Below are 26,746 nucleotides of genomic sequence, written 5' to 3' on the forward strand. Positions count from 1 at the left end.
TGACCCCAGGCCCGAGGTGAACTATCTCAATCCTAAAAAGTTACTTCAAAGTGTAATTTTCTCAAAACAATACAAATTTTAAACCAATTGGTGTTACTATTTCATTATCACTGGGTTTTCACTTGTTCTTATCACTTGCTTTTCCTAAGTAGAACTTCCACGGTTTTTAAACTATTTAAAATCATTTCCAGGGACTTCCCTGGCGGTCCACTGGTTAAGACTTCGCCTTCCAATGCAGGGGGTGCGGGTTTGATCCCTGGTCAGGAAGTTGGGGTCCTACATGCCTTGCAGCCAAAAAACCAAAACATAAAACAGAAGCAATATTGTAACAAATTCAATAATGACTTTAAAAATGGTCCACATCGGGCTTCCCTGGTGGCGCAGTGGTTGGGAGCCCGCCTGCCGGTGCAGGGGGCACAGGTTCGTGCCCCGGTCCGGGAAGATCCCGCGTGCTGCAGAGCGGCTGGGCCCGTGGGCCATGGCTGCTGGGCCTGCGCGTCCGGGGCCTGTGCTCCGTGGCGGGAGAGGCCACAGCAGTGAGAGGCCCGCGTACCACAAAAAAAAAAAAAAGGTCCACATCAAAAAAAAAAAAAATCTTGGGGCTTCCCTGGTGGCACAGTGGTTGGGAGTCCGCCTGCTGATGCAGGGGACACGGGTTCGTGCCCCGGTCCGGGGGGATCCCACATGCCGCGGAGCGGCTGGGCCTATGAGCCATGGTCGCTGAGCCTGCACGTCCGGAGCCTGTGCTCCGCAACGGGAGAGGCCACAGCAGTGAGAGGCCCGTGTACCGTAAAAAAAAAAAAAAAAAAAAAATCTTAAAATTATTTCCAGCACACAAAGTTTTATGCTCCTTACTATAGGATAAAAATCATTCCATCACAGGTATCAAAGGCAAACTGTCCTTTTTTATTGTTTCATAATCAAACACCCCACATACACAGAACTATTTTAGGAGGTTTATGCTGTAAAACATAGACTGAGATGAATTCAGCAGAACACTTAGGGCTTCTTTCCACTGCTATCATTAATCTAAATTGAAAAACAGCTATTCCAGTATCTAGGCAACCGAATTATCAATAATTTTAGAAATTACTGAAACTGATACACAACAAAACATTCTGACACTGAGTACTCACCTAGTTTGTGATCCATATGAACTTTTTAAAGAATATAGATGACAAAGGAACCAAATAAGTGCATTTTTAATATCAAAACTATTAAAACTACAAAGAAAACACTGGTGTTCCCACTACAGAGAAACACTGTGACTAACAATAAACAATTAACACTTTAAAAAAACAACACTGCAAGAATTTTTTATACATCAAAACTTACCAGATAAATTCTTAGTCTTCATACCGACAGTTTTGTTGCAAACAGTCCTCTTCCCAAGACAGGAAGCCATTATGTATACTGAGTGGTAACAATTCTGATTTCATGAATTGGAGGTGACTACCCCACAGAGTGAACTAAGCTACTCTGAAAACGTAGACACCTACAGCAGGTCCTTGACATTTAGGAAAAGACAAGTCCCCAGACCTGACAAGATAGTCTAAATGCTGAAACAACACTACAGCTTATATTTTTCCCATAAAGTGAAGTCAGGGATAACAGAAAATTTATTTTGCCTCTTCAGATCCTTTGACTTAATTGCCTCTCAGTCAAGAGGAGAGCCCATGGGCGGTCTTGAAAGTCTACCTATAAACCGTATTATTCACACCAAATATCTGTGCCTCACAGCCTAACAAGCTCTACGGTGGTGATACTTGAGAATCTACAGCACCTGCTTATGAGAAATCTTTGATCAGGAACCACCACCGAAATAGTCTACATTTATGTTACACACACTCTGATACAGAGCCTGGTCCTTAACTACAGTTCAGCAGAATCACTTATCTCCAATCATCACTGTGATGGAGGGAAACGTCTGGGGGATGGGCTAGGAAGTTACACCACCGACGCATGTAGAAGGATTCGTTTGTGTTACCTGTTCTTGCTTCTCCAGCCACTTGTCCACCATTGGGTGACTGGCACTCAGAGATGAGCGAGCATTGTCTCTCTGAAATTGGTTAGACCAGTTACTAGTGTCCCGTGGGAGGCTTCTGTAGTTTTCATCTTTCTATTCAAAAAGAAACAAAAAGGTGTCTTGTAAAAAACCAGATCTTGCAAATTAATGATGTACCTGGTTTTTCAAAAGTAGCAGAAAAATGATTCTACATATTTAAAATGTTTTTCCCAAGTCTATACCAAAAAGCTGACTGAGGACATTTCCTCCAGGTTAGACCTCAGAAATGCAGTCACCTGCCTGGGATAAGGGAGTCTGAGGGCTGTGGCCACACATGCAGGCCCACAATAGACAGAAGAACACACTCTGCCCTCCTCTCGAATCAACCTCCCCAAGCCAAGTACATGCACCAGAAAATGGAAAATACTTCTATACCAGACTTTTATCATCACTCAATCACGGCATTTTCTCTTTTCTTCTTCCTTCCAATCTTAGAATAATACTGTGAGACATTTTCTATAATGCATCAAAAATGTTTAAAACAGGGAAGACGAATGAATTTGCTCTTTATTTAGATCCTCGCAGTTCTGTAACTTTGGGCAAGAGATTGAAGACTCTGGGTTCTTCTGTTGCCTCCTTCACAAGCTAGTTGTAAACATTAATTCAAATATCAAGTAGAGAAAAAAATTAGTCTGTCCCAATACATGGTACATAATAAACACATAATTGTTCACCCCGACATGCTTATGACGAGTGATGTCTTCACATAAAAACCTAGTCAACTGATAAATATTTATTTAATACACCCCAGAGCAACCAAGGTATCTCTTTCAAATAATAATTTATAACAACTTGCTTTGGCTTTAGAGCTGCAAAACTTAATTTCAATGTTCTGAAAAGAAATGAGAAGGCTAGGATAAGGTAGGAAAGTCGAACATTTTAGTTCAATAACTAAATCCAAATATCTCCTACAAGAATAAATTTAAAATGTTAACCTCACTTTAACCCACTGACATCAGAGCCCCACTTTAAGTACCCAAATATTTTCCTTAAAAACTTTGCTAAGGGTAGCGTGGTTGTAAATATCATCATATACATGATTGATCCTTCTTCTTTATTACTTAAACCACATGAGCAGTCAGCACGCACATAGAAACAAAAAAGTATAATATAATAGATTTGCATTGTGTAGACCTTAGCAATAGACCAGGATACTGTTTTCTGTTTCATCAGAGAATAAAACTTAAAAATGAATTGACTGTCCTGGACCTATGCCAATGCTGTGACATATGAAAAAGAAATTTTTTTAACCTATAAAGATTTACCAGTATAGTTTTGGCATGAAACTTTGTAATTTTTAAAAAATCAAACTACAGAAAATAAACTTTAAAAACTCAGCAGGAGAATTAACCACTAGCAGCAAGTACTTTTTACTAGTAAAACTCTGTACCTTTTTGGTCACTATGGCTCAAAAAAGCTGTGATAGGGGCTTCTCTGGTGGCACAGTGATTAAGAATCCATCTGCCAATGCAGGGGACACAGGTTTGAGCCCTGGTCCGGGAAGATCCCACACGTCTCAAAGCAACTAAGCCCGTGTGCCACAACTACTGAGCCTGTCCTCTAGAGCCTGCGAGCCACAACTACTGAGCCTGCGCTCTAGAGCCCACGAGCCACAACTACTGAGGCTTGTCTTTTCAGGAAAATGCCGAGGTATGGAAGTAGAACAATTAATAGTATTAGAAAAATCACCGTTTTCAACTCCTAATGAAATCATTCATTCAGGCAAAGATAATCAGTGGATGCTAAAACCATTAGGTGAAAAGTTGATAATGAACCGGATGTATGCATAGTGACAAAACACCACTTGCAAAGGGAAAAATATATCTTTAAAGTAAAGAGACCAGATGCCACAAAACTCTCTTTTCCTGATGTCTAGAATCCAAAAAGCTGCTGGTACTTCCTTTTGATTCCTTTTGAATCTCCATCATTCTTCGTCTTCCCTTAAATGGCCCCTGCAGGCTCTTACTATGGACCACTCACTACAGTCTCCCTGAACAAGCTCAAAAAGGTACAAGTGCAAAACCTCCTCCCCGACAACTTCTACACACAGGTCACCAACACTAAACTGCTTTTCTGAATTCATGATCTAAATTTCCAATAGGATGTCCCAAAGGTATGTACCTAATCTCCATGGTCTCGTTAATCCAAAGCTCATGGCCAAGATCTTACCCTTTGGCCATCATCCTAGTTCAGGATCGACGTGCCTCTCATCTGAACCATTACAGCAGCCTTCTAGTTGGAGGCTGGCTCAAACCTTCTCCTCTCCAACAAGGTTCCACAGAGGATTCTTCTAAAATGCCCGTTAGGTCACACCTGGAACAAGCATGAGGCAGACCTGGGGACCCGTGGTGTCACAGGCCTCCTCACCTCCGTCAGGATTTTCCTGAGCCCAGACTCCCAGCACCATTTCTTCTGTGAAAATACTCACCGCTCTTCAAGGCCCAGTTCCCAAGCTGCCTTCTCTAAGAAGCATTTCCTGACTCTCAACAAAACTGATAATGTCATGCTTTCTGAACTACTAAATTCCGATTTTTCTCCTAATTATAGTTCTAACTTATAATTTAGTTAATTTTTAAGATGGATATTTCCATGATCACAGTGACACCTAGGCAGAAGATCACCAGTCAGTCACCTTTAAACTCTAGCACTTAGCTCAGTGGCCTGCACCTACGTGGATGGCTTTTTCTGGAATACTTACTATGTTTCCTACTTTCACAAGGTTTCAAAATCCCAGAATTTTAAAGGAACATTTCTATCCGTTGTTTTAAAAATCAAATCAATAAGGAAATGCTTTAATCAGGTATCACGACAAACTTCAGTGGAAACGCACTTTCACTGAAATACAATGACTGTACTTTTAAATTTATAGTGAAAGATGTATACCACTGTTAGATGCCTATTTCAATCTAATGTCGCACCTACAGTATACAGTGTCTGCGGAAAAATCTGATTATTTCCAATTGCATCTAAGAAGTAGTGTGGCATTTCTCTATGTCAATTATGACATGTAATTCATGCAGCAGGCCACCACAAAGTAATCATATTAAGGCAGATAGGGCTAAAAAAAAAAGTCAAAAGATCTGTCCTTTTGAACTCCATCTGAAAAATTCTACAATTTTATATTCATAGAATCAACGTTGCGTATTTAACTGGTAAGAAAAATAAAACATACCCCCATAACAAAAAAAAATTCTAATTCAATGCTGATACGGTAAAGTCAATAATAAATGCATATATTAATTGATTTATGATGTATGAAAAGTCCAGTTACAGTCACCTTAGTCATCACCAGGTAAGTGAAGAATTTCTAAAATATATTACTAATCATTATGCAACATATCTGTTATTTTTGTCGACAGCACCATGCAGGTGCTACTAGGATTTCATCAATGTTCGTCCTCAAAATCCTGTCTGAAGTTTGGATCAAGTGCACACACAGAGTATAGTCCTATAAAGCTGTGATTAGTATCTGTGATGTGAGCACATCCATAAACCTAATAACATACAATGTATTTTCTACTTACATTGTATTTTCTACAATATATGCATGGATAGTCACTGTTTTCAACTGAAATGGATACAATGCATTCTATTTTCAATTTGAAAATACTTTTTCCAGTGTAAATGATTTTAAAATTATGGTACTTTTAACTATGTCTATGCAAGACTACATTTTTCATGGACCAAACTATAGTCAACTACGAAAAAGTCAAAATGTTTGTTAAATGTATTTGCAAAACTATTTCATAACCTGAAGAAAAAAATAAACCAACAAATTTTTTCATCATTGATATTTTCATAAGTTAGTGTTGAATTTATAAGAAATTGGAGAATGGGATTTTAAATCTATTTTATTCTATGATCAAATTAATGTCTCCATTCTGTATATGAGCAAACTTAAGAAAGAAAGAAATCTTTTTCTTTAGACTTATAAAAATCTAGCAGTAGGACCAATATAGAAAACCCTAAAAATTACTGAATTTGCTAACAATAAAAAATCATTAAAGCCACTACTTTACATCTAAAAGATTATATAAGAAAAATACCATAATGAATTACTCTCCTTTTTTAAAAATTATAATTTTAATCCTCCACTTAAGAGACTGGCCCAAACATCCACTCAAGCTTTTGCACTGGGTAGAAAACTTTCCCTCTTGCCAGAAAAAAAAACAGATGTTCCTGGTGTGAGCAGGCATTTTCCTTATCATCTAAATGTACTGCCATATCATCAGGTGTCAAAAAGCCACCCAGGCTGAGAAATGCATATTAATTTGCTGCTCCCGAGTAGCAACAGCTTGGTTATGGAGTAAATCTCTTCCAGGGTAGGGAAAGTGACTGTCCTTTCTGCCCCCTGCCTGAGCCAATAAAAAGAAATAACACAGAACCCACCCAATGTCTTGGGATAGAGGCTTATTCCTGGCATACTAAGCTGCAGCTCCAAGGCTTTATCTCTCAGAAACAGCTATTTAGCTGATGGTCAGATTTCCTGGCAAACCTACATCCCTACTGCAGAAATACAGGAATATTTCATAAACATCACAGAAGTAATGGATATTTTTGTGTTAGCAGAGGAAACCCAACTATATTTCCACTTTATCTCAATGTAAAAATTCCAAACATCTTTTAAAAAATCACTAGGAATTGTGCCATATTTTGAAACACCAAACACCCAATGCATATAGGTTTCATTTTTGTTCCCTCTATGCATCCTATGGTTTCGAATATTCCTATGTAGTTTTAAGGTTTTAAATTTACAATATTTTTCAACTCTGCAATTGTGGTCAAAGAGAACTCAATCTTCCGCTTTATCATTTCCACAAGAAAAGACAGACAAAAAACAAAGGAAACCATTTTCAGCATGTCTAACCTGAAATTATGAGGCCGAAGTGAAATGAGTAATTATGGCTTAGGACAATTTTTTTTTTTAATTGAAGGAAGCTTGCTAAAATCTTCAGAAGTCATATTGTCAATTCAGTGTGGCAGCCCCATTCCTGCTCCCAGGCCAGAGTTTGTCTTTTGTGCCTCCTGACAGCTATACCAGAGTACGACCTTGGAAGCAATGCCAAGGCTAAAGCTTAAAGATAACAACCATAAAATGGTCTGTAAACAAGATTGTTGTCAATGTACTTTTCTGACCTTCAAACCACCCTCTAGATATAAATAAGAATTGGGGGGAGGGGGAAGTTAAATAAATAAATTCTCACACACACACACACACACACACACACACACACAAAAACACAGGTTCAATAGCCAACTTGTAAATGAAGTCAGAAAGTTTGGCAGTCCCTATCAGTTTAAACCAATTGCGTACCTATTAAGGCATTTCTCAAAGTAAGGAAACACAGGATTTTATTCCAAACACAGTAATTATCATCACTTGTCTTAGGCACATGGCTATTTTCAAGTGTAATGAACTAAAAAGCATTATTCAAAATACATGGTGACCAATATCTTGCATGCAATGCCGAACGTTGTTGATCAGAGATCAAACAATCGCTTCCATATTAGCAGCAATTCCTGTCCCTAAATGAGCGTAAGTACTGGTACCTGTATGTATACATCTTACTTTCGTTTTTGATAATTGCCTTCTTCCACATTCTTAATCATTATTAATGAGAGGGGTGGAGGAGATAAAGAAAATAATGTGTGTTTAAAATTTGTTCCTACAAACATACGGACACCAAGGGGAGAAAGTGGCAGGGGGGTGGTGGTGGGATGAACTGGGAGACTGGGATTGACATGTATACCCTAATGTGTATAAAACAGATAATTAATAAGAACCTGCTGTATAAAAAATAAAATAAAATAAAATTTGTTCCTACTTCTGAGCAGAACTATGACAGGACAAAGAGGATTCAAACATTCAAAGATTTTTTGTCAAAACAAAATTCTGTCTAATAGTAGACTATATATCTATCATTTATTTATCTATAAATATCTATAAACGATATATAGTCTATTAAAATGTGGTAGAATTTGCAACAAGAGACACTGATTACACTGACATTGTAAGTTGTTTAAAATTAAAAAACAAAAGGGTCAAAGTCCAAAGATTTTGAATGCCAAAACATTTACCACAGCACCTCTTTAGCTCAAATTTCATAAGTAATAAATATTTTATTTTTAACTATTTTAATGTTCTTTTTAAACCGAGTTTATGTTTTGAACAGAAATTAGTTTAAAAAGTTGAAAAATATTAATTTAGCCAAGCAAATTTTTTTTATTAATGTATGAAGTAAAATCTCCTAGGATGCACATCAAATTTTAATCGTTTTCTTTTTCCTTTGAAATGTTAAAGGTACCATACACAGTTCTCAAAACTCATTCTGGCCTTAAAAATTCTGAACTATAACTCATGTCTATTCCAGCATGTATCATAAATACATGCTCAATAGCTTCTAGATCATAAAATTACATTTAGATCAGTGGGACACTCAAAAATGTTAAATACACCAAAAAAAAAAAATCATGTTGGAACTCTCCAATATGGAAGAACACATTTGAGAACTAAAATTAATTTTGAAAATAAGTTTCCTGTTGCACAGCAAATGCTTCAGGTTGACATGTTCACAAAACCAGAAGCTTGACATTATAGGTTTATCTCACAACTTACAGCTGACCTTGTTAACAGTCTTGATATCAGGTAAGAAAAATAACCCCTGGAACAGATACGCATCAGGCTATAACATAAAGGATCTGGCATAAAAGGGGTTGGTCAAATCTCACATGGAGGTACACCAACTTATGAATGCCATGGTGTTTCCAGAGGTGACCATCAGAGCACAAAGGTCTCTGAAGCTACCAGACCTGCTTGTGGAGCAGACCAGGAAATCCAAGAAGAAAAAGATCAGCAAAACTGAGCCTCATTCAGGCTCCTTATTGGAACCAATTACCCCAGTTGTTCCTAACCCACCTCAACAGTTCAGAATGCCATGAAAAACTTTAGATACAGAATTTTAAAAGCTGGAAGGAAAAAGCTAGAGAACATCCAGCTGAACCTCTCACTGTCTGAAAAAAGAAACAGGGACTCAGAGAAGTTATGACAAATGCTCTATGGAGATTAGGATGACTAACCAGATCCCACAGTTATACCTCCCCACTTCAATGCCCAATTTCTGAGTGAGGACATTTACAAGTTCTCATTCTCCATCTAAGCAGGAAGCACAGTTTACCTGGGTGTAACTGGGTATAACTTCTGATATCCAGCCACTCATAAATAATGACCCCCTCCCATGGGAAAGTATCTCCCAAGTTCTTGCTTGTCAAGTAGGGCAAAGCCGTTACACAATCTTGAATCACAACTTCTATTTATGTTAGAGACGGTTGGTTCATTGATAAATACTACATAGTCTTAGGAATAATCAAGCGTAAAATGTTTGTTTTAAAATTGTTTTTAGGGACTTCTCTGGTGGTGCAGTGGTTAAGAACCCTCCTGCCGATGCAGGGGACACGGGTTCGTGCCCCGGTCCGGGAAGATCCCACATGCCGCGGAGCGGCTGGGCCCATGAGCCATGGCCGCTGAGCCTGCGCGCCCAGAGCCTGTGCTCCGCAACGGGAGAGGCCACAACAGTGAGAGGCCCGCGTACCATAAAAAATAAATAAATAAATAAATAAATAAATAAATTTATAAAATTGTTTTAAATACAATGATCTCTTGTCTGATGTAACTGGGATTTACCTCCTTTATCTTACGAAAACATGCATATGGGGTGAGGAGAAGGTAGATGGGGAGGAAGTGTCATCTTTTTTCAAGTTACATAGACGGTATCTCCATCTGTATTCTGAGGAACTAAGGAAAAGAGCTAAAAGAGAAGCAGCAAAAACAGCAGCTCCGGGGCTTCCCTGGTGGCGCAGTGGTTGAGAGTCCGCCTGCTGATGCAGGGGACACGGGTTCGTGCCCCAGTCCAGGAAGATCCCACGTGCCGCGGAGCGGCTGGGCCCGTGAGCCATGGCCGCTGAGCCTGCGCGTCTGGAGCCTGTGCTCCGCAACGGAAGAGGCCACGGCAGTGAGAGGTCCGCGTACCGCAAAAAAACAAAACAAAACAAACAAAAAAAACCTAGCAGCTCCCATTTTATTTCTTTCACAGAATTTCGCAAAAACCACCATGATCACTTAGTTGTTCTACAGCCACCTGCACCCCACGGTCAGCAAGGTCGGGAGCACCACTTCTGACCTTACTCCTTCCACCAAGGGCAAGTGTAGGAGAAAAACACAGGCTACCAAGGCTGCGAGTCAGATGCCGCTCATTTTCCACAACGACAACCAAGAATGTGAGCAGCGCTTGCTCAACTCCGCAAAACAAACTGGAATCTAAAACAATTTTCCAACATTTTAGAAAGTGCTACACGCTTCTTATTTTGAAGGTACAAGATACCCATCTACATTTCATTTTCTTTCAAAGACAGGTAACTCCAAATGTTCCTATCTCAAAACTAAAATCGTAAATAACGATCGCATTTGACATCAGGAGCGAACTGCACAAGAGGGTGGGAACAGATGTGAGGAGGTGAGGGAGAGAGAGTAAAACACGTAGTCGCCTGATTCCAAAAGACCTGCCCTCTTACGTCTCATCCAAATGTGTAAGATGAATCTTTTATGCTTACCTATCTAAATATTTTACCTTAATTTTAAAGCTATATATATATATATATATATTCAAAGAAATTGCTAAAATCTGAAAACATTTTTACCTTAATCTTAAAGCAATATATATCCAAAGAAATCACTACAATTGGCACCATATATAATTAATGTGGCAAGGTAAATATTAGCAGCTCCTTACATTTTTCCGTTTATAATCGTAACTTCAATGGACTGGGTGGATCAGCAGAACAATTGAGTCATTCCTGTGAAAAGTTCTCAGGTACCATCTACAATTTAGTTTCTGTAAAGTTTTCCCCTTGATTGTGAAATGGCCTCCTCAGGTAAACCATTTCCACAGATACATTTTTGAAAAATGTAGAAGATCATTTTTATCTCCTCTAAAACTTTCCGTTAAGCAATTAAAATAGGAATCTAAGAATAGTCAGCACTAATCAGCAGTAAGTAATAAAGTTTATTAATTATTAAAACTGGCATCATTTTTAAAACTTCACCAAGTCTATATTATATCTTAACATCTTAGGCTTGAGTAAAAATATGCTAGCTTCATTAATATCACTACTAAAAATCGGACTTTGTTAATTGATCTCCATTTCCTTCCCTTTTTTGGGGGAAACTTTTGTCTTTGTATTCTCTAATCCTTGTAATTGATATTATTGTTGTTTCTATTATTGAGAAATAATATATTCAGCCCTCTTCTTGATATTTTACGTGCATTGCTCAAAACAGCTTAACAACAGCAAAGTAAATAATGATATAATTGGGTTATAACCCCAAAACCAAAAGAAGTTATCTCTGAGGCTCCACCTCCACAAGAGAAGCATTTAGAATAAAGAAATTAATGGCTCAGACTTCTAAAGAATTAAGTCCTTCTCTCCAAACCCCATCAGCAGAAAAAGCATGTTCTCTGAGAAGAATATTAATTTTCAAGGAAACTACTTTGGTCCTCAAATTATAACTGAAAATTATAATTTTAGAAAATGTGATTCTGGGAAATTTCTGAGTGATTGCTGTTGACCCCACACACACACCTTAAAAAAAATCGTAACAATCTGAATAAAGTAAAAAAGAAACAGCTGATGCAGGAGGTTGTCAGAATAAAAAGTGAAGACAAAGTGGGAGCTCCCAGTCCTGAAGATGCAGCGTGTCTAAAACTGACGCATTTCTCAAACTCAGGCTTGTAGCAGGAAAGGGGGCCAACCTTAAACCAATATTTAACAAAATCAGTTGAAGAACTTTTAACAGAACTCATTTTCAAAGCAAAAAACATATTTCAGGGAACAAAGAGGTGTGTCAGGAGGCTCATGGAGCCCAGTGGCTGAACCCTCGTTCCATAATTCTCATTACTGGTGCATTAACTGCCATTCGGTTCTCGGCACAAAATGTGGGTGGTACAACCTACATTGTACCTTCTTGTTTTGGAAAAAGGTTAGATTTACAGAAAAGATGGTACACAGAGCTCCTGCATACTGTTTACCCAACTTCCTCCAATGCTGACATCTTCCATAACTTTGGTTTATCTGTCAAAATGAAGACCTTAACATCAGTACGACACTGTTAACCGAACTACAGACTTATCTGCAAGTCATCAGTTTTTTCCACTAACATCCCTGTTTCACGGAAGGACCCCGTACTGCATTTAGTTAGCGTGTCTCCGCAGACTCCTCTGATCTGAGACTGTTTCTCAGTCTTCCCTGGTATTTTGCGACCATGACCTTCTTTAAGAATGGTGGTCAGGTATTGTGTAGAACGTCCCTTAATTTTGGTTTGTCTGAAGGTTCCTCGTGATTAAACCGGAGTCAAGAGTTTTGGGGAAAATTCCACTGAGGTCCCATCTCATTAGACTACATCAGGGGCTCATGCCATCACCATGAATTATCACTAGCGATAACTAATCTTGACCACTGGGCTCAGGTCAGTTCACCACAGTTCCCCACTATAGAGTTAATGTTTTTCTCATTCCATCCTCTATTCTTTGGAAACAAATTACTAAGGGCAGCCAATCCTCAAGAGGAGGGGAATTAAGCTCCACCTTCTGGAGGGGGAAGTAGAACATATATTATTTGGAATTCTCCTGCGAGGAAATTTGGACCTTTCCCCCATTTTATTCTTTATTCAATCACTTATTAGTATCACCATAGTCTCGTGGATATTTATTCTGGTCTTTCGATTAAAATCCAATTATATCATTATTTACTTTGTTGTTGTTAAGCTGTTTTGAACAGCACACAGAAAATATCAGGAAGAGGGCTGAGTATATAATTTCACAATAACAATGATAAAAATATCAATCACAAGGATTGGAAAAAACAAAGACAAAAGTTCCCCCAAAAAGGGGGAAAGAAATGGAGATCAGTTAACAAAATCAGATTATTAGTAGTGATATTAATGACGCTAGCATATTTTCACTCAAGACTAAGATGTGAAGATATAATATGACTTGGTGAGGTTTTAAAAATTATTTTGGTTTTAATAACAAACGCTGGTTATTCTTATATTCCTATTTTAATTGCTTAACAGAAAGTTTTAGAGGTGATAGAAATGAGAAGGTTGTTATGAAATATTTTACAGTTTAAAATATTCAACGAAATGAACACTGGGCAATATATAAAGTCTGTAAATGTAAGTATGTTGGAAAGTGGGTAGCATGCTTAAGAGCACAGAATATGAAACAGGACAATTGAGATTCATAACACAACTTTATCTTTCAGCAGTTGGTTTAATTCTTAGGTGAATTATTTAAACTCTCTCAGGCTCTACCTCCTCATCAGTAAACTGGGAATGGCCGCGTTACTTACACTTCAGAAGGTGATTAAATGAGATACAACACATAACACAGCCAGCAAGAAGCAAGTACTCAGATCAACTTGGCTATCATTACACGAAAATACCAAAACCTCAGAAACCGTACAGTTTGGAGATGGGACACGTGGAAACCATTTTTATCCCCACCCTGTAAAAAACACTGCCCCAAAGGCAGCCCAGCACATGACGGCACCTAGAACACATGAAAATTAAAACAGAGCTGCCCCAGCAGCTGGAAAGCAAACACCAGGTACCTCAGTCCCAGCACCTCACTAGGCTCTTCTCTTTAATAACAGGACATGACTTCATGACCCGAAGTAGGTACGTTTATAAGCTAAAGTATTAAAAATTAAAAATAGACACCAACTTAGAAAGATGAAATGAGGCCAAAATATTTTTAAGTGTCTAAAGAATACGTGAATTTTTGTTCAATATAATATAATCAGTGCCAGTTCCTGGTCTCCTCTCCCAAATCAAGAAAAACAGGTGTAACATCTTCATTTCCCTCTGTATGATATGTAACTTTGAGGGTGCTCAACAAGGATTCTGACATTGCTTTGGATTTATATTCCTGGAATAGTTTGTGAACTCTAAAAATATCACACCCAGGCTTAAACATTTTCTCAATAGCACCTTAGGATTTCATAACTTGGAACACAAATTATAATATTTAAAGTATGTGAAGGGGGATTATATTCCTAAATGTGGCACAGAAATAGATGAGTCTCAGTTATTAACAGCTCAGGCTAGGGCAGCTTGGCCCTTGAGGTTAGCCTATTTTAAAAATCAGTAGAACCATCACTTACTGAACAAAAATGCAGTGAATTCAAATTAAGATCTTTTAATATGCAAAACAAAAGGGTGAAATTTATAGTTTTAGAGGCCTTTTACAGGAAGTACAAATGTTGTAGCAGGATAGCCTAAGACCTGGGTCTCAGCTGGATTTCCCTTGAAGCAAATACCCCAGAAAATTAAACACAGCTATAGGGCTCTCCCAAAGGAAACGTAGTTTTAAAAAACTTCTTAGCCCATCCTTTGAGGTTTTAGATGGTTATTGTAACTAGCTGGCAGCTATGGTTGGCCCATAAATAACCAAAAGATAGACAACTTTTTTTTTAATAGCCAGCTGGTCAAATGGACTAATTCAAAAATTAAAAGAATTTACCAATATGACTCACCTTCTACATTAGAAGGAAAAGATGAGAAGAAGCAGACCAAGAAGCCAAAGGTTTGAGAAGAGGATGAGAAAGCAAAAAATAGGTAAATTTAGAATATCACTTTATTTACTTATTTTTTAATGTCTGTACATAATTTACTTCATCAAGATTATAAGCTTTTACAAAGGTCCTGCATAAAAAGAAAAGTTCTCATTTTTTTTAAATTCTAAAGAGAGCAAATATCCATTTCTTTTTTTTTTTTAATTGAGGCATAGTTGATTTACAGTGTTGTGTTAGTTTCAGGTGTACAGCAAAGTAATTCAGTTATATATATAGAATATCATTTTACAATGAATGAACAAACGAATGAATGAATGAGCCAGTAAGCAGCTATTTTAAAGAGACACGTGGAACAGGATTCAAATGTCATTGCTATTGTACTGTCTGTGTATCAACTGCAAAAGTTTTCTCGCTCTCGGTAAAACAGGGAGCAGACATTTTCTGAAGGTTTCTTGTGCCTGACTGGTGACCCTAATGCTGGGAATTCAGTGTCCTGACCTTAACATATTCAAATGCACTTGAACTAAGATTGGAGGGGAGGTGGGATGCACCAAGTAACAGTAAACAGAAACAGTGCTTTTATCATAGCTTCTATCTAGAAAAATATTTCCTGTTCTAGTCTTGTATTGATAAGATAGGATCTAATATCTTAATGGGGTGTTGTAATACTTAAAAAATAAAAATAAAAAAAAAATTAATAGCTTTTCATTTAAAAATTTGAGCTAAGTGTGAAAAGAAGTGACGTGTCACAAAACCAATATGCTAAATGCTCCAGATTCTATTCTAAGATAGAAAAATTAGCCCAAAATGAAGACATATCAAAATAACGATTATATTCCTATTTGCCATCTCTTGACAGACAAAGATACCTTCCACTTCCCGCTGGACCCAAGTTCTTTAAAAAAGACTGTGCCCCGGAATCAACAGAGAAGCTTTAAAGAAAAACACACAAACGTCCTGAAATGGGTAAATGAATCTATTGGTATAAGTGTGTTTCATCTTTTAAAAGTCCACAGGTAATTTTGATACACAGCCAAATGGAACTACTAAACTATTCAGTAAGACAGTAAGTTCTGGAACTCAGAAACAGTACCAGTTGCTTCTTGGTGCTCAGCATCCTACCCCTCATCCCCCAGCCCACCCCATCTAGGACTTTTCACAGAGCTCTTTATACAACATAAGTACTTTTCACTTTATTATTCATGAATTTATGGGAAGCAATTATCAATAGCTTTAAAAATGTTTGCTTCCTTGGTCAAATAAGTCTACTTAAGGAATCTACTCTAAGAAAATAATCAGAGGTGTCAACATAAATTGGTATATAAGGATATTCTCTGAAGGGTACTTCTAAAGGTTACTTATAAGTGCAAAAAAAAAAAAGGCTAAAGTATAAATATGTTAGGCAACAAGAAAAATCACCAAATAAAGTTAATAAACAACTCCAAAAAATCATTACATAATAGAACCTTGGCAAAGTATCGATATTTACAAGACAAAGGAAAATGCTCTCAGTATAACACAGATTAGGGAAAAAGGCAGGAAATTAAACTGTACTGATTGGATGACTCCCCATTGGTACCAAGGACAGCCACCATCTGTGTAGAGCTATACTATGCTCCACAGAAGTCCTCAAATTCATACACCAAATGTCAACACTCCTCATCATCAAGACCCCAAATTACTTATCTGCTTCGTTATACGTTTCATTTCTTTAGAAAATGCAAAGAGCAAGAAATACTATTATAGAGGGGGAAAAAAAACTGTTTGGGGACTCAAAATATACCACAAGAAAGATTTGTAAAAATCATTTTCTGAAGTTAGAAGGAAGATCTCACATTGCTTTGAATGTAATGGAAAGAGAGGTGACAAAGGCATAATCAAGACAGCACCTCTTCCAAGAGTCTGCATGCATCAGGGGTATTGGAAAGATATCAAATGTGACAAGCAACTAAATCAAACAGAAATAATAAACCCAGAGGGTCAGAAACATCCAGAGATGTTCTTAAACATCTCTTTAAGAAATAGGAAAAAAAAATTTTTTTAACCTAAGGATGCCAAGGCAATATGTTCTCTTACCACTTTCCTCCCCTTCCCTGATCAGGTAAGAATCTCCCTTGGAAACTAGTCAAAATATGATTTTATGCTAATTCTACCTATGTTAATTGGGGGGCAATATAACTTAGAAAAACAACACCTCTTCTTATTTACGGGAAGGAACAACAGCTTACAACCACTGCCCAACAAACAGAACAGAGACCTGATTCCTAAAACCTCATGGCAGACTGATTCTGATAAGTGCCTCATTACAGTGGAATGAATCAAACCCTGTCCACATCCTTGGTGGCCTCTTCATTCACAGGGACACGGACCTAGTAAGGATGGCTAAAGAGTTGGCAGAACGACTTGAGAATTCACACTGACTGAAATACTCTTTCCCAAGATGAAGTACTAATAGGCACACACAAAATCTCAAATGAAAATACATCTTCTAGCAAGATACTTTCCACACAAATTGTGAGCAAAATGGTCTCTAAGAGGTGAAAAGGGCAGTCAGCCACAAAGAGCTGGGTAACAGGAATAAGCCAGTAACAGGAATAAGCCAATGTTCCATAGAACTTTGAAAGAAAGCCAAGATTCTCTTCCCCTCTATCCCTCACTGCCAGATAAAACTATGACAGAATTTAAGAAATCCAGAAGCCCGTGAAACCCTTGGTCTCTTCAAGCCCTCACCTGACTTAGCAGCATCAAAATCTGTGAACTTTGCCCTCTAAACTCGACAGTGGGATGAAACAGTATCACTGTTTTAACTGGGAAGACTCCACCTCTCATCTGTGGTTTTGAACCACAAGGGAGAGTTCAACGTGGCTGTGTTCTCACACAGGAGAAAGGAACTGCGTGATTCAGAAATAGAGATTTTAACTGATTGGTGACATGACACTAAAACTGTTTTGCTTATTTAACTTGGAAGAATAGAAGCTACTTACGTATGCAGATGAATTATACAAGAACACCAACCTATTTTAACCATTAGAGATCAATGAATCACAGGACTGTGAACCCTTAACTAGTTGATTTCCGTGTTTTTATACAGAAAACCTAAACCTCTACATGCTGATAAGAATTTATAACATCTTGAAATTGCCCAGCATAGGTAAACTCTCATGGACGCAACAGAAATAAATAAATTTAATACTGATAAGCAAGTATGCTTTCCTCCAAGCATCCTTTCTTAATACTGAAGACATTGGAAGTCATTTTATAACTGAAAATAAGACAGCATTTATCAGACATATACCTGTTAAAAAAAAAAAAAACAGCTCAGACTAAAATACAAACAGCTTAAAAATCTAGACTAGGAAACTTAGTAAATAGGTATTCGAAAAGTAAAACCAAAGATAATTCAAAAGACAAATTCATTACACATTACCTTTTATGTGTGTCGTATGTGAATACGATTTCATCTAGAGATATGTGTGTGAATCAAGGCCTCTGCCATGGGAAAGTGTAGGCATCTGGCTACATTAAATACCACTCCCAATAGGGAAAAAGCTTGTTGGATAAAGTAACCATTTTTAAAACAAAATTATATTCAAGTTTGTCTTACATAGCATAAATGTCCAACAATAAGAGAATGATAAAGTATACTCTACCCTGGAATACTCTGTGTTCATTAAAAATATTTTCTAATAAAATTCACACCAGGGGAAATCCCTATGAGATGAAAAAAATGTAGAAATAATCAGGATGCAAATATGTAGACAAAGAATGACTCCGACTTTGTGTGTGTGTGTGTGTTCACTTATGTCTTAGTACTGGTTGTTGATGAGTTTGGAATTATGGATAATGTAATTTTGTTCTATTCTACTAGTTGCCCAATTTTTTACAAATGAGAGACACATGTTCTTTAAAAGAGAACGAACGAGGGACTTCCCTGGCTATCCAGTGGTTACGACTCCATGCTTCCACTGCAGGGGACGCAGGTTCAATCTCTGGTTGAGGAACTAAGATCCCACATGCCACGTGGCACGGCCAAAAAATAAAACAAAATAAAAGAGAATGGCAGTGAGGTGGACATGGTTAACTGGCCATAAGCATCTCCATCCTCTCCAGGCAGCTCCCCTGGGCTGCAGAGCCTGGAAGGCTAAAGTCCGTTTCCCGGACAGCCCTAGACATAAGGATCTGGAGCAAACTGCATTCTGCCCATTTGGATTCAACAGCCTGAGATTTTAATGATAATTGTGAAATAGGGGATTTTCTTGGGCTGTTATTAGTGGCAAGCCGTGGAGATGACGGCGTTTTCTAGGATGTTCCTGGGTTCAGGCCCAGCTCCACAGGTGACAGGCGGCAAGGTGAGCACAGGTGGAGACAGTGCTAACGTCTACTGGGCCAACGCAGGCAGCAGGACGCCAGGTCCTGCACCTCTGCCCCTCCCCGGGCCAGCTAGACACGCGGTACTGCATTGTCCAGAAAGCCCTGGGGGCCCAGCCTATGGCCTGCTCTTCTAGCCCTTCCAGTAATTTTCTGAAAAACAAATTCTCAACGTTAAGTCCTTTTATGCTGAAAATAGCTCCTGTGGTTCTGTATGCTGTAACTGAAGCTGACTCATACAGCCAAGATGTTGAATGAGTTAAAAAGAAAACTTCGATTACCGCAGTGACTTCTGACCCCCATCCTTCAACTAAGTGAAAACCTTTTTTTAAAGTAATAAATTTTTTTAAACGACCAACTTGACTTGTTATATATTTGTGGATATCCATGGAAATCAGGTCTATTCCGAGCACAAATTAAAGGTCACGAGGCCTATTCAGAAACCAGATTCTTTGAATAGTCTACTGCATGATAAAGCATTCTAAAATTTCAGGCTAATCTCAATGAGAAGAAACTCATCACACATCTAATAAAATATAACAGAAGAGTTAAACCCCTCATCCAAAAAATCAGACTATAGTACATTGTATTTTCTTGGTAGATTCTTCTCAGTTTAAACTTACATATTCCCTTTTTTTTTTTCTTTCTGGTACGAAGAAGAGTTTGTTGAAATGTGAAACCAAGATAAAAGAAATATTTAAAACAGGTATTTTGACATAGATACAAAGGATAAATCAAGCAAATATCAAACTACATTGATTTCGACTATTAATATGTGATTAATATATTTCCACACTTCTCGATATGTATGGTGCTCAATTACTGGCTGCACTGAAAAATGTTTATTAATTCATTCAACAGACGTTTGCTGAGAATCTATTTTATAGATTCAGCAGTGAAAATGACAAGCACAGCTTAAAGCTCATTGGGTAAAAGGTTAGAGGTATAACAGAACGGGATGGTACGGCTTCTGTAGGAATATATGACAAGGAGCATTAACACAAATTGGAAAAAAGGTAGACTAAATAGACTACAATAAAGCTTATTTATTTAGACTAAATAAATCAGGTCATGGACAAATTAAATTTGGTCAAAGAAGAGAATATTATTAAGACTAGACAGTACACTTCCAGTTCGTTTCAATTGAGTAGAGACAGTACATGACCATGGATGGCGTCCACTTTCATCCTTAACGGTTCACATGCTGTGAGTTCTTTAATGTACCTCAGGGGCCAGCATGAATATGTGTTTATACATGCGCCAAAGATCCCTGTAAGGACATGCAAAAAGCTCATGATGGGGTTGCCCAGGAAGAGACATGGGGTGACCAGCAGACTAGGAGATAGGAGAGGGCCCTTAGGTGTACATACTTCATGTTAAAAGGTTTCATTTTTCATCACAGGAACATATTATCCATTCCAAAAATGGATACATAAATAGATACACAATATATAGCAAGGATTTAATCAGAAAATTCAAGGGCAATACAAAATAAGAAGTTATCTGAACTCTGGTGTGAAGGTCACAGAGGACGCAGCAGGGACGCCATGGAAGCAAAGGCCTGGTCCACGGCGGACTCCCATCACTGACAGACACAAACTAGAAGCAGTTACCTTCCTGTCACAAGCTGCAGGGCTGCCGGCGGTGTTTTGTTTGAGGAAGCCAGCGGTTGTCGACCAGCGTGTGGGGTTTTTCCGTGAAGGTTCTTCAGAGGAGAAGTTATTATCACTGACAGACGTGGAGAGGCCAACTAAGGCTGGGTCACTGCTTCGTCGGACGTGAAGAGGCATATCTACGACACAAAACAGCGTTATTACAGATAACCTAACGTCTGAAAACTACATGTTAGGATGAAGGTAGTTACATCAAAAGATTAAAGAACAGAATAACACTTTCAGGGGACAGTGGACCAGCCTCCTAAATAGAAATTCCCTTAGTCCCTTTACACACTTCAGTGCGAAAGAAATACGGTACCTACAGGATATCTGGAGTGAGAAGGCTGGGCTGGCATCTGCACTTCACCCTGGTCACCTGTGTGGCTCTGGGCAAGCGGCCTCCCTGTCCTCTGCCTGTGGCCCTTCCTACACAACAGCAATAAAACAGTACTTCTCTCTTAAGGGTACCGGGAGGACTGAATGAGCTGAAGTGCCTAAGACAGTGTCTGACACACGGTGTGCACTCAGTAGAGTGACAGTCATCACCACTGCTGTTCTTATCATCCTGATATTGGTTCGGCTCGGCTATTAAAGAAATCTGCTAAATAAAATATTTCCTTTGTTCAACAAAGTGTTATCAGAAAGTACAGAGCACAGACATGTTTCTTATCCTTAAGAAAACGGAAATCTTAAAAGTAGTACACCAATACGCAGGTAGTGTCTGCCATATACTCACATACACAATTACACAAAAGATGGTGTTTTAGCAACTGTGTTCAAATGAAAGAGGAGTGTGTTTGCAATGACCCTAACAAAATCAGCAACAAACCCAGGCTAACATTTGTAATGGTAGCACTGAGAACATCCTAGAAGATGTGATCACTGTTACAGAAAAGGAACAGAACTACAAAACCAGAGAGAAGAATAAAGGCCCATGAGTCTGTAGCACTGAGAATCAGAACCAAAAGCCCCACACATCAACAGAGTGAAAAGCATAATAAACATAAGACAAAAATTTTAGATGAAATTACGCTTAGAGTAATCTTTTCAAAAACTAGGATACAAGTTAAATATTTATAAAAAGCCTCTCACAAAGCAGCTTTAGCGGTGAAGGAGTAAACTCCTCATTTACCACGAGAAACATTTTTGGAATATTGATGCATTTGCTCAGTGGTGTGGCTACGGAGAACCTTGAGGATATGAAACTAACAGACTATTAGACTATTTACATACATTGAAGGTTATATTTAAACCATTGTCAATCCAGTATGTTAAAGCAAATTACAAACAACCAGAGAAAACAGAAGCATATGAATCATAATAATATTGCATTTAACATTTGCTTCCAATAAAGGATTTGATAACCAAGAAAGAGCCTGAATAACACTACCAGAGGAAAAAATATACTGAACATTTAATATTGTTGGTGGTTATCTTAACTTGCTGAGAGAAACACATACATGAAAATTATGGGGAAGAATAATTTTCAATTTTCAGTGTGTAAAAAGTGTGTGTAAAAACTTGTGACAGCTCTTGCTGCTTATAATTTGCACCAAAAAAATAAAAATAAAACACAGCAAAGAACTATACAGTCACTCTCAAAACAAGTTCACAAAAATATACATCTAAGGAACTATGTGTGTTAATGCTCTTACCATAAAAAAGTTCCCTCCCAATTAACAAAATTGTTCCCAGATTCAAAAATCAAAAATGTAAGCAGAAAAAGCAATAAAATGGGGAAGAGGAAGAATAAAATACTTCTGGGAAATTACAATAATGCTCCTTAGATATGAGCTCTGTTGCTTTCCAATTACAGGGTCGCTGATTACTTAGTTGTTAAGGAATTCTGTATCCCTCAAGTTTGTGTGTGTGTGTGTGTGTGTGTGTGTGTGTGTGTGTGTGTTAAGTCTAAAAGAAGCACTATTAGTTCACAAAAGGCCTTTAAAAATGGGACAGAGGTAATGACTAAAAGCAGTACCCGCAATAATAAACTAACCGCATGAAAGTCCATTTCAACCCCCAAATACATTCAGGGACTATAAATTTCACCAAATTCACTTGGACACAATAAAACAGCTTACTCAACTTGTTTTTGAAAATTTCCCCAAGAGAAATACATTGCAGACATGATTCAGATTAGATGAATAATTAGGATCATCATCTTCTGAAGGGACATGATCCCTGTGTTAATCTGTTAGTCTGAAACAGACACAAATAATTAGCACTCTACCTCTTTGTATCTGTAACTCTCAAAATTCTAGATGCAGGGAAAGAAAGAGGATTCGAGGCCAGGAGGGTTACAGCAGGACTGCAGACCCTTGGGTTGCACCTTCTGGGGAGATGCTGGGGCACAGCCCCCAGGTAGCATCTACATCAACCACACTGTAAAGGATGTCCCGGGAGACGTGCTACTAGGCAGCCCTTCCTACGAGTTGCTCACAATTCATTCCACTTCTTGTTTTCATTTAGTGATAGCGATAAAAGAAATGAATATAAGGACAGTCTAGATCTTTCATTTGCACCATCCTGTAACTGAGTACCCCCGTGCAGTTTCAGACCCCATGGTTACAGTGGTGGCCACAGTCAAATTCAGGAAGGTGTCCTAGATCTGATTACCAGGCGAATGAGAAAAGAACAGGACTCATTTTAAAAAGTAAACAACGTGTTCTCAACAAAGGAACGCCAAGTGACATCATGATGATCTTGAAGTTAAGGTTTTCTTGCAATTGTTGAGCTGCAAGAACAGAGTATCAGAGTGCACACGGGCAGCAAAACTGGGTCCAAATATAAAGACCCTGTAACATACCACGTGTCCACGCCCATACTGCCTACGATTTAGACACAGTGTCTCACACTGATGGTGAAAATCTACATTTTTATTGGTTTATAATTTCTTCTTGGTTTTATGGTTGTGTGAAAAATATGTCATTTTCATCCAGTTTATACACACACACACACACAGAGAGAGAGACTAAATTAACATTAAGAAACCAGTGACTTGAAAGGATCTAAATCTTTTTTTGTTTTTAATCTTAGTCCCAATGGAGAAACATGCAACTTGCTTCACAGATGAGTAAGCGGAGGTTCGGAGAGGTGACAGGAGGAGCGCAGGGACAGTTTCCTGTCCAGAACTTGAGGTGCCTGGGTCAGTGCTCCCATCACCACCCAAATCATGAAATTAATTCTATTATTCAACCATTCATTGGAAAACAAACTCCACTTCTAGCTACTTGCAGATATAAACATTAGTCTCAATTTTGTAAAAGGGAAGAATTTTGTTGTTTTCACAGTAAAATTACTTACACCTAGAAATCAAACACCGATTTTAACTAATAGCATCATTAGATTTGGGAGAGTTAAAGAACTATTACATCAGCTATACATACAGACTGAAACAACTGGAGCCCCAATTTCAAAAATGCTAAAATAGAAGGAAAGAAAAAACCTCTACTGGTTCAATAGAGGAAGCATGACGTATAAGATGATGTAGCATGCCCCAAGCGAGACCCGCCTACACCAGTATTTCTCAACTCTGACCTCAGGACCCTTTCACACACTCTAAAAATTACTGAGGACCCCAGAGAGCTTTTGTTTATGTGGGTTATAGCTAGGGATATTTACCATACTAGAAGTGAAAATGAAAAAAAATTTTAATATTTATTTATTCATTTTTAAGTTAACAACAATAAACCTATTACATGTTAACATAAACAACGGAGTTTTATGAAAACAATTTTACAAAATAAAGCATATGTAGTGGGTTCTCACTGCTGCTTCTGCATTCAACCTGCTGCAATATGACCTAGTATACGAAGAGAAAACAAGCTCCACAAATGTTTAGCTGGGAGAGGAAATCAAATGTTAGTAATCTTTTCAGATAACTGTAAATCTTCTTCTTTGATACCACACCAAAACTTGAGAAATTAGTTTCTCAAAGGTTAGCTACAATATGGAATGTAAACTTCCCATTCTTTGTTACATTTGTCTGTCTTACACCTGGAATGGATCTTTTACCCGTGACAAATTTTGTAACATTAGTTATTTGGAATATATTATTAATTGGGTTTTGCCAGTCTTCTGAATGTTGATATATTTCTTTGTATCAGAAAATCACATATGTGAATATCATTACCAATTCCATCAGAAAAATCATTAAGTACTGGGAAGTTGTCATGCTCACAGTGGGATATAAGTTTTTCCAAAATCTAATTCTACTAGAAAGCTTGAATGTTATCTTTGGCAACAAATATTGTCAGTCATTTGCCATGTAGTGACAGGCTCACTTCATCCATTTTCTAGAAACCCTGCCAGACACCAAAGTCTGAATAAGCACAGTTTTTCCAGCCTTCTTTCAAACAAAAATAGTGTTCCACTAAAAACGGTTACCTTAGCTTACAACTCAAACTATCACATGGAAGTTTTTCTCAATAAACCACTGATCTTCAATATGTACAAGTACTTTATGCCTACCGTCTATGCTGTCATACAAAATATTAACTTGTGTACTCAAGGGTCAGGATTTTTTGAAAGTCATCGTTTTGCTGCTTCATCAAGAATAGTAGATAAAATGGCTTTTTTCCTTAAACTGCAGGTGTGTTGGGTGAAGAATACCTTTGGTGTTACCATCTCACTTTGTGCCAAGGAGCCTGCCTCTTACCCATCAGTGTCTGGGCACCACTGTCAACCCAGCGAACAACACAAAATGTTTCTGGAACACCACGAAAAGAGTTTTGCCTCACAGTCTCCCTGAAATGGTCTTATTGATGCGAAGGACCCATAGACCACACACATTAAGAATCACTGGCCTGAATGCATAATCCTGGCATGTTGGTTCACCTCACTGGACCTCAGTCTCCCCATCTATAAAACCAGAGGCTGCACTAATGGGGACAGAAGATCCTTTTAATGCTAAAAAACTGTGTGATTCCACACTGGATACACTTCTATACTAGTATTCATCCAACAAACCTCAGCCTAACAGAACTTAAAACAAGGTATGAAGATGTACTAGAAAAAAATAGAAAAGCATTTCAAAATAGTATCAACAGGAATTACCAGTTGCCTCTAAATAAGTGAGAGTATTACAAGCAACAAAGGAGGATGAAGATGCACAGTGTTGGGGGTAACAGTGCAGAAGGAGCCACAACTGGTGTGAGGTCTTTGGATGAACCGCACTTGATTTTAAGGAAAGAGATGCTTCCAAACGTCTGGTCTTATCAACAAAAAGAAGCACGAAACACAACTGCCTGATTCATCTGACAAGCTCCCCACCTCTCACTGATAAAGCATAATATTGCAGAAAGAATGCAATTTTGTCTTGGCCTCAGAGAAATAAAATACAAATACGGCCTTTTTGCCTATAATTTGCTCCATATTTCTGGGGCTCACGGCCTATTTCAGCATTACTAATAATCTGATGTGATTTGTGTTCTTCAGAGCAATTAGAAATAATGGGAGCTTCTCATTTCAGGTAATTTGGTCATTATTATTACGATTCCTCATCCTCCATTTTAGGAAAGTCAATGCCTTTCAAAACATGATAATAAAACTTTCTCTCCTCATAATCTTCTGAGTTATTTAATATATATATTTTTTCAAAGTATAGCCTCTGAAATATTAACAAGAAAATTCAAAGATGAGGATCTTCAATAATTAAGCTACTGGATGAAGCACGGTGGGGGGGGGGTGTGTGTGATGTCACCAGATCCCAGACAGCTGTTTGATGTGTGCCTTCCTTTGAAGAGTGGATAAAACAGCAATAACCCCTCAACACAAGATCTCAAATTCTCTGTGGCACTAATGCACTGTAAATACTGATTTACTTCTCTAGATTAGGTGTCTTTTAAATAAGTGGGAAAATGGAACATCTAATAATGAATTAGAACAAATACTAAAAGGGCAGATACATACATTTTTAACGGTTACACATTGCACCCCTACACGTAATCAACTTTCCCAATGTTTCTCTTCTTTAATTCTTCAAGTGATTTTTAAATTATTTACCCACTCAAGGCAATGAAGAAACCTTTTC

At 38.0% G+C, this 26,746-nt stretch overlaps 1 protein-coding gene across 18 annotated transcripts in view; it reads right to left on the reverse strand.

Moving 5' to 3' along the window:
- Positions 1-26,746, reverse strand: part of PARD3 (par-3 family cell polarity regulator) — a 629,984-nt gene that overhangs the window by 332,122 nt on the left and 271,116 nt on the right. For 15 of the 18 annotated variants that reach the window (XM_082620050.1, XM_082620045.1, XM_082620044.1 and 12 more), the window contains exons 4-5: positions 20,674-20,852; positions 1,988-2,119 (exon numbers count right to left, since the gene is read on the reverse strand). In XM_082620050.1, coding sequence (XP_082476176.1) covers positions 1,988-2,119; positions 20,674-20,852 — 311 coding nt within the window. The remainder of the gene's footprint in view (positions 1-1,987; positions 2,120-20,673; positions 20,853-26,746) is intronic. The other 3 variants (XM_082620041.1, XM_082620034.1, XM_082620042.1) reach the window with 1 other exon arrangement.

This window comes from Mesoplodon mirus (assembly GCF_964341445.2).
Source record: "Mesoplodon mirus genome assembly, chromosome: 4".
Lineage (NCBI taxonomy): Eukaryota > Metazoa > Chordata > Mammalia > Artiodactyla > Ziphiidae > Mesoplodon > Mesoplodon mirus.